We start from the raw sequence: 9,074 nt of genomic DNA on the forward strand, positions 1-9,074 counted from the left end.
ATTAGTTGGTTTGTTTTGTAGTGTAACGCAGTGCTCCCCAACCTTTTTAGTACCGCGGACCACTTATTGTTCGACATAAGTATACCGCGGCCCACCGTGCCCATGTGCCGTCTATGAACGGACTACTAATGTATGTATTCCGCTGTTAAGGCCATTTTTTTAAAAAATCATTAGTAAAAATTTTAATTGTCCACAATTTGACACATCGAGAAGCGTAGAAAGTTTTCGTCACGGTAAAACGCTTAAAATGGTAAACAAAAAGTGTTAAAATGATCGGTCCAACGACTGAAAATTTCTTCCGCGGACCACTTCTACTTAGGCCACGGCCCACAAGTGGTTCGCGGACCATAGGTTGGGGACCACTGGTGTAACGCACCACACCGGCTTCTACTACACACTTATGCACGAAATACACAGATGAGCTTTTGATCACTATCGGAAGCACTTTGTTAGTAGTGTCCTTGAGTATTGTCCTTGAGTTGGGTTATGTCGTCTTCGCAGTCACTAAGCAAAGTGTAGCTATTTTCTGACCGCTCAGTTCTGTTTGTGAGATCGTCCGAAGCATCCATATGAGTGTTAGGCCGATCTTCTAGAGAGAAGAAGCTATCTAGATAGTCGTCCACGTAATGCTGATGTATGATGTGTCGCAAAGTCAGCGGATGAGTTTCCTTGTTTTCGTCAGCGCTTCGGTTTTTCACTATCAGTGCGCATGATGAAGAACACGTCGCGCCAAACGTCATGACCTGCATCGCTTCTTGGTGGGAAAACTTCCTTATGAAGCCTTTTTTTCACACTGCTTATATGTCTCACCAAGCCAAACCTTCATATCCGGATTCCGTAGCTAAGGCAGCCTGGTAGCTATCCGGAAAGTTCACATCGTCGGTCTTCCATTGTAGACCTATCTCGTATCGTCCTTCCAATTTCACTAAGGTGGTCTGGATAATATTCTCTGCACGTTCCATCTTGGTTGACTTCACTTGTAGTGATATTTAATCTTCAGTAGTAACGTAACGACGCATCATATATGTCATTACTTTTTCCTCGTAGTGGATCATCAGCTGATTTTCATGAGCATCATCGTGTACTTTCGCATCCTGCCCGAAGATAATTCATCCTATTTAATTTAGTCTTGATTGTCATTGGCTCATCACTTCGGTCCATTTTTCGTCCTAGTGGTATTAGAAGATGGCTATAGTTTAAACCAACTAGGACAGTGGGTGTTGCGCTCTCATATTCTCCGATTTTAATTCCTCGCAGGTGAGGATACCTCTCTTTCAGATTAACACAACCGATGGATATTTCCTGTATTGTTTCGGAAGCTGCAGATTTTTTACTGTTTTCATCTTTTCGAGGAGATGTTCTTTTCTCTCCTGTTCTCCTCTAATGAAACAGCTTACTCTCTTGATTTCATTCTCTCTCATGGAGATATTCTGTGTCCGGGTAAGCGAATCAGTTGGACCGTCAAGTCGAAGTTGATTAGCTGTCTCTTCTTCGATCAACGTTAATGATGATCCTGCATCTAGAAATGCCAGTGATTTTAATGAGACGTTTCCGTTCGATTGAGACGATCGGAACGATTTGATAAAATATACTTTGCTGTGCTTGATGACAATTGTTGTTAGATTCTGTGGGTGGATGCAGCAGTCGGTTGGGCGTTTCTTTACACCCTTGTATGCCACATTCCCTTAATGCGTTGAAGGTGATCGTTCCCGGACAAACATGCAATACATTGTTCGGTTCGGATTGCAGTTTCTATTCGCTCTTTTGCCGATTTTCGTTCAAATATAGAGCACGTGTAGAGCAAAAAATAAAATTAATTTTCGTTTAAATATAAAGCGCGGCTAGAACGATTTGCGGAAAATCCTACACCAACGAGCAAAGAACAAGTCGATGCTCGTTTGAACTACTGCTTCACGTGCGGAACTTTCTTCCGCATCGTTCCTAGTTATGTGCCAAATTTGGCTCCTTATTTGGTCATATGGTTTCGCGCGCCCTGATTCGTTTTAATCCCTGCCGCCCGAGCGCTGTCCGTTGACCCTTTAACCCTATCTTCGGCTCGCGATGTTTTCCGATTATCGATTAAGCAAGATCGATCACCGGTTGATCGATCTTTCGCTTCTGTCATCTTTGACATGTTGATGTCGTGTCAACAGTTTGGATGACATGAAGAATAAGCGCTTAAACAATGAGAAACTTAACGATTTCGACGAACGTGTGATGGTGTTGACCGGGAAACTGAAAAGTATGCAGTGATGCCCAAAACAAGAAAGCGCTAGTGTTGCGTCCTAAAACGCTAGTCAAAGGTTGAAAAGTTTTATTAACTGAAGTTTTCTTTGAAAAGCGATGCTTTGAAAGAGTTAAAGAGTTTTCCTATATGCGCAGTAAGCTACGACGGCGCTTTTGATGCTATAGTGAAGCGTTTCGCAAATCCATATTTGCAAAAAAAAGGCATGCAAACTTTTGTGTTCTCGTCAAAAGTATTTTAAAAAAACAAACTGACGTCACAAATTAGAATATTATCTCAACACATTTATTAAAACGTAAAACTATACGACAGGACAACCACGACTTGTCGCTTTGGCGGCCGGCGATGAAGAGAGCTAAACGATGGTGCGCAAGCCGATAACTGCCGAAGCGATACATCGTGTCCTGTCACGCAGTGACAGGACCGAGTAACGGCGTTACGCTTAGCGCCCACGGTTAATACACCCGCACACAACACCTCCCCCTTTTAAGTCAGCTGGTACGTGTCGAACCTACGAGGCATTCTTCTAGGCCTAGAAGAACGTCGTGGTAGCCGTGCCTGCTGATGGATGTTGCTGTCGATGGTCGCGAGTGCTTGCGGCGCCTGTTGCTCTGCTGGCGCTGTTAGCGATGATGCTCTCGTTGTATTCTCCTCTATTCGTGCCGGTGCTGCTAGCGATGATGCTGGCGTTTGTTGCGTCTCTGTCCGTGCCGGTGCTGCTGGCGATGATGCTGGCGCCGCTGGCTGCGTTGTGGTTGGCGGCGAAGAGCACGATGACTCACGGGACGAATGATGCGGCAAGTCCCATTCATCCAACAGGACATGAAGAGGCAGCTGCTGTTGATCCGGCTCGGCCTGATCCGATGGGTCAGCAATACGACGGCGGAGCTGATTTACGTGCCGTCGATGTCTTCGCTGGTCCGACGTAACTATCTCGTAGATTACACGGCCTACTCTGCGAACGATTCTCCCAGGAGCCCAGCTCCAAGAGTTCATCCGGAACATCTTCGCATAAATGAGGTCACCCGGCTGCCATGTACGAAAGTTGTTCGACGTCGTAGCCTCCGATGCTGCTGGAGGCCGCAATAGATGATGAATCGTTCTGCTTCTTCTTCCCAACATAATCTCAGCGGGGGTGCGTTGATCTAACACAGGATTTGGCGTGGATCGGTATGTTTGCAGAAACAGATCCAAAGACTCTTGAAGCGTTGCAGTTCCCACTCGTATTTTTCGCAACGCTCGCTTAAAGATGTCCACGAAACGCTCAGCCTGGCCGTTCGATTGAGGATGAAACGGCGGGGTCCGGATGTGCTCGATACCGTTACGTTCGCAGAACTCCTTGAAAACTTCACTGGTGAACTGGGTTCCATTGTCGCTGATTAAAGTGACCGGCGGTCCAAACCTAGCAAATATTCCTCGCAAGATTGAAATCGTAGACGATGAGGTAATACTTGCCGTTTTTACTATTTCGGGCCACTTAGAGAAGGCATCTATTACAACCAGGAAGTAGTCACCATCCACGGGGCCAGCGTAGTCGATATGGACCCGGTGCCAAGGACCAGATGGTTTTGGCCACTATGATGGTGCTTCCGATCGAGGGGATTTGGCTGCAGCTTGGCACGCATCACAGGTTGCGACGCAATCGGCGATATCGTTGTCCAATGATGGCCAGTAGACGAAACTGCGCGCGATACCTTTCATCCGCTGGATGCCCGGATGTCCTTGATGCAGCTGGGTCAAGCATCTTTTCTGCAAAACAGCAGGAACCACTACCCTCTCTCCGAAAAGAATGCACCCACCGACGGTCGTAAGTGCTTCCTTCCGGCTGTAAAAGCGGGCCAATTCCGCACCATAGGTAGTGTTTCGAGGCCAACCCGTCAGGACGTACCGACGTACTTCACGCAGTAAAGCATCGTTGTCCGTAGCAGCTGCAACTTCTCTAAAACGGATAGGGAATTGTTTTAGCGACTGTATGGCTACGGAACTTACAACCTCTTCGAGCTGGATACTCGCGATCATGTACTCCGGATCCGGCTTTGCGTGCTTGCTGATGAGACGCGATAATAGATCTGCATTCCCGAATTTGTCCGTTGGTATGTACTCGATCTCGAAATCGTACAACTGGAGTGTTAACGCGAACCGTTGCAATCGATTAGCGGTATATACGGGAATGCCCTTTTTTGATCCAAAGATCTGCAGCAATGGCCTATGGTCGGTTTGCAGGCGGAAATGCCTGCCGAACAGCATTTTGTGGAAACGTGTTACCGCAAATATGATTGCCAGTCCCTCGCGGTCTATTTGACTGTAAGATTCTTCTGCTTTTGTTAGGGCGCGGGACGCGTGCTGCACCACCTTTATCGATCCATCCGCGAATTTATGGCTAATGGTGGCTCCAAGTCCCACGGAGGAGGCGTCCGCTGCTACTACAATTTCGGCTCTAGGGTCATAGTGCGTTAGCAGAAGGTTCGATTTTAGTATGTCTTTGAATTTGTTAAAAGATTTTTCGCACTGCTCTGTCCAAACAAATTGACCTTTGTTTACTAATAATCTGTCCAGGGGGTACCTCAAATCCCGCATCCTAGGAACAAATTTGCCGTAGTAGTTGATAGCGCCTAAAAATGAGCGAACTTCATTCACATTAGTCGGCGCAGGCAGCTTTACAATGGCTTCGATCTTCTTTGGATTTGGCCGGAGACCTGCACGGTCAATGATGTGTCCGAGGTACTCGATTTGATGCATCTTGAATGCACATTTTCGGCCTTGATGGTAAATCCAAATTCTTTAATACGCTGAAGCACCTTGCGTAGGTTATCATCGTGATCTTTTTCAGTCTTGCCTCCGATGACAACGTCGTCCATATAACCAGACGTGTCGCGCAACCCGGCAAGCATCGCATCCATGATTTGCTGAAATGCGGCTGGTGCTATTTTTATTCCGGGAGGTAAACGATTGTACAAGTAAAGACCTCGATGCGTGTTTATCGTCAAAAAGGGTCTGTAACGCTCCTCAATTTCGACCTGCAAGAATGCATCCGATAAATCAATCTTACTAAACACTACGCAATGTGCTAGCTTCGTAAAAATATCATCTGGCAGTGGCAGCGGGTATTCATGGGGTTGCAACGCATCGTTTAACCCGGTCGAATAGTCTCCACATATTCGAATTTTGCCACTACTTTTGCGTACAACTACAATCGGAGCCGCCCAATCTGAATAGTCGACAGGCGTTATGACATTCATCTTTACCAACCGGTCCAGTTCTTGCTCGACTATAGGCTGCATTGCGTAAGAGACCGGTCGCCTTGGACGGAAAACTGGGCTGCAATTTTCCTTAAGCTGCAGCTTGATCCGCGCTTTCTTACAAAGGCCTGTTCCACTAAACACTTCCGGAAAACTATCTTGCAACGCTTTCGGAATATTCGTATTGGTCGAAATTTTGGCGCAAAATTTGTCCATGGGAACGGAACCAAGAGCAAAACGATCTACCAAGTCTGCTCCCAGTAAAAGCAAGTCCACCTGGGCCACGCGGATGATCGCCGGTTTGGTAGTATCGCATATTGTGATATCTGCTTCGAACTCGCCCAGCAGCTTCAGCCTCTCGTTAGAAGCGGTTTTTGCACTCACAGTTGGCTTCACCAATAATGGCTTCCCTAATTTTTCCCATGCAGTCTGCCCTATGATGGAAATATCTGAGCCAGTGTCTAACTGCAATCGGATGCTCACTCCATTGATGGAGATTTGTACAAATTTACGACTGGCTCGTACACTGCACACTCGCACGGTTCTGGTAAAACGCGATGGTTGGTATCTTCTTCGACCCGCACGAGGCTTTTGCTTGCGGCAGCGATCATCTCCATGACCAGCTTCGCCGCATTTACGACATTTCTGACTAGATTTCGGACAATCCTTCACCCAATGCATGCCACCGCATAGCCAACAAGCGTTACTTGGCTTGTCGCTCCTTGACCGGTCATCGCGATACACGCGACGCGAGCGCGATCCTTTTCCGTTCAAACTGTCATGGCTGCGCTCTCCATTTTTTACTACCAGCACACGCTCTTCCGTCCCCCCACCGATCATCGCATTTTCCTTCTTTAAATTAGAAATGCGGTTACACTCTTCGGATATCTGCTCTAATGTTATGTCAGCCCGCCGTTCAATTCGAGCTAGTATTTTGACTCGAAAGTCTTTATCGCATTCCTCTTTCAAACCGCATACAAAAATTAAGCACTTAAATTGCTCCTCGGTCAAGCGGGCTAGTTTAAAATCCTCGCACGCCCGATTCACGCGACATGCGTATTCGAGGAAATCTTCTGCTTTGGTCTTCACAAGCTGCATACATTTGTGGCGCTTACTTAAAAGCGATTCCGACTTCCCGAATAAAGATTTCAGCCGCTCTACAGTTGCCTCGAGTGTAAAATCACGCGGATTACGGGGTAGGATATAATTCACATACCTTTCGTGCTCCAATGGGCCCAGCTTCCGCAAGAGCAATCTCACCTTCGCTGCATCGTCAATCCTTGCAGCGTCCCTGCTGAACAAATCTTCGTAGCGCGAGTGCCACTTCTCGAACGTTATACCGACGTCGGCTTCGAAGTGGAATTCGGTGATGTTTCTCGCCAACGAGTCAAGGATTTGTTCCGGATTGGATGGGGCCCCTTGTTGCTGCTGCTGTGGCTCTGATGCCATCTGTGGTTCTGATACCGGATGATGCTGAGATGCAATCTGCGGTTGTGATACCGGCTGCTGCTGCTCCAACTTGGCCATAAACTGCTGCATAAGCTGGATTAATTGTAACATAGAGGGCTCACCGTTATAAGGCGCGTTCCACTGCGGCGGCGGATACTGGCTTGTAGACGGCATTGAGAGCGATGGCGGATGCTGGATTGGCGCTGCTCCTAGATGGTGATCCAACGGCGCTGCGTTCGGCAGGATGGGCTGACCATGCCCTGACGGTGGAAACGCGGTACCCGCAACCTCGAACTGTTGCGAGAAACGACGCTGTTCTTCCTCCATTTCGGAGTCCCCCAGGCTCGTGTCCTTACGACGGCGTTTACGTGGGAACGGAATTTTCTCTTTTTTTTTGTTTGCACTACGCGTTCTTAGTTACTGTTTTTTTTTTTCTCGTCGCCACTTTTGTGTTCTCGTCAAAATTATTTAAAAAAAAAACAAACTGACGTCACAAATTAGAATATTATCTCAACACATTTATTAAAACGTAAAACTATACTACAGGACAACCACGACTTGTCGCTTTGGCGGCCGGCGATGAAGAGAGCTAAACGATGGTGCGCAAGCCGATAACTGCCGAAGCAATACATCGTGTCCTGTCACGCAGTGACAGGACCGAGGAACGGCGTTACGCTTAGCGCCCACGGTTAATACACCCGCACACAACACAAACGAACTTCTGAACTGACCACGCATGCAGAAGCTTAACGCAGTAAGCATAAAAAAACGCTCATCGATGGCTTTGAAAGGCATACAATACTACTTCAGCAACTCGGAGAAACTCCATCAATGTGGGGCGTCATTTTAACGCAGCTTCTAACATCGAAGCTAGATGAAGCGTTCCGTGGAAAGCGAAAATGAGGCAATCTATACTGATTTAATAAAATTTCTGCGCGGGCAAGTTAGAATTTTGGAAGCTTTGGGTGAAAATAATTAATTGTGTCTTAACTGTTTGAGCAAGGTGCATTACAGAAGTCAGTGTTCGTCTATCGTGCGCTGTCGAGCTTGCAAGGGAACGCATCATTCTCTTATACACATGTGGCTACCCAAGAAAGACAATGTTCCAAACAGGGCTGTGCAAACAACTGAGGTGAATAGAGGACCATTTGAAAACGAAGTTTAAGGTACTTATGTGGAAAATGCAGCTCTGACTGAAGTGGAAAATGCACTCTGAAGAGTCTTATTGCACAATGGTTCCCAAGTGGACATCCTGACGGAAAAGCTATGCAAGAAACTTAATTTAATTCGTCACAGTAGTGAAGTGAAACTGATCGGCATAGGGCATTGCGAGGTCAGCGGTGAAGCTGCTGTTAGTTAGGTGAAGCTGCCTGAGTCATGTGTGCCCGAGAATGTACAGATAGCTGATTCTGGATAGAGCAAAGGTGGTGAAATAGACATACTTTTAGGATCACAATACTTTTTTGAGTTTTTAGTGTTGGGTGGCGGCCGGATTCATAAAGTACGTGACGAGCATCCTTATTTCGTAAATACCGTGTTTGGATGAGCAGACCATTTGAGTCTGGTTGAATAAATAGAAAGGTTTTGGTCGATAGAGGAACTAAGTGAGGGAATGAGATTGACACAGGAGTATTGAGATGCTAGGCGAATCCCAATCGATGACAGAGCGCCGGTTTCTGCAATTGGAGAAGCGTTTGTCGAAGGATAGGTTGTTGCTTGGAGAATACTGCGCGTCCATGAAGCAGTATTTGGATCTCGGATACCTCAAGGAGGTATTCCCCAACTCCAGAGAAGAGCAGTGCAATTCCAGTTTGAAGGCGTATTATCTACCCCATCATCCGGTGGTCAAGCAGGCGAGCACCAGTACGAAAGTGCGTGCGGTATTTGATGCATCTGCGAAGACGTCATCTGGTTTTGCGCTAAACCAGTGTTTACTAAATGAACGTGTTTTACAAGACACTCTGTTCAACTTGGTGCTTAGATTCTGGATGCATACAGTAGCGCTTAGATATTGAAAAGACGTATCTACAGGTGAGGGTTCATCGTGAGCACACACATTTGCAGCGTATAGTTTGGCGATTTTCTGAGCACAATAAGATCAAGCACTATGAATTACAGAGGGTCACGTTTGGCTTGTGTCA

The 9,074-nt window shown here is 46.8% G+C and overlaps 2 protein-coding genes across 2 annotated transcripts; both read right to left on the reverse strand.

Annotated features, from left to right (window-relative positions):
• Positions 1-2,731: 2,731 nt before the first annotated feature.
• LOC125769490 (uncharacterized protein K02A2.6-like) lies at positions 2,732-3,870 on the reverse strand. The gene is made up of 2 exons (XM_049438224.1): positions 3,743-3,870; positions 2,732-3,647 (listed from the first exon to the last, which is right to left on the reverse strand). The coding sequence occupies exons 1-2, from the start codon at positions 3,868-3,870 to the stop codon at positions 2,732-2,734; spliced, it is 1,044 nt and encodes a 347-aa protein (XP_049294181.1).
• A 931-nt stretch (positions 3,871-4,801) lies between these two features.
• Positions 4,802-7,260, reverse strand: LOC125769491 (uncharacterized protein K02A2.6-like). Its single transcript, XM_049438225.1, has one exon. It carries the CDS (start codon positions 7,258-7,260, stop codon positions 4,903-4,905), a length of 2,358 nt encoding a protein of 785 aa, XP_049294182.1. The 3' UTR covers positions 4,802-4,902.
• Positions 7,261-9,074: the final 1,814 nt, after the last annotated feature.

Source organism: Anopheles funestus, chromosome 3RL, assembly GCF_943734845.2.
Source record: "Anopheles funestus chromosome 3RL, idAnoFuneDA-416_04, whole genome shotgun sequence".
NCBI lineage: Eukaryota > Metazoa > Arthropoda > Insecta > Diptera > Culicidae > Anopheles > Anopheles funestus.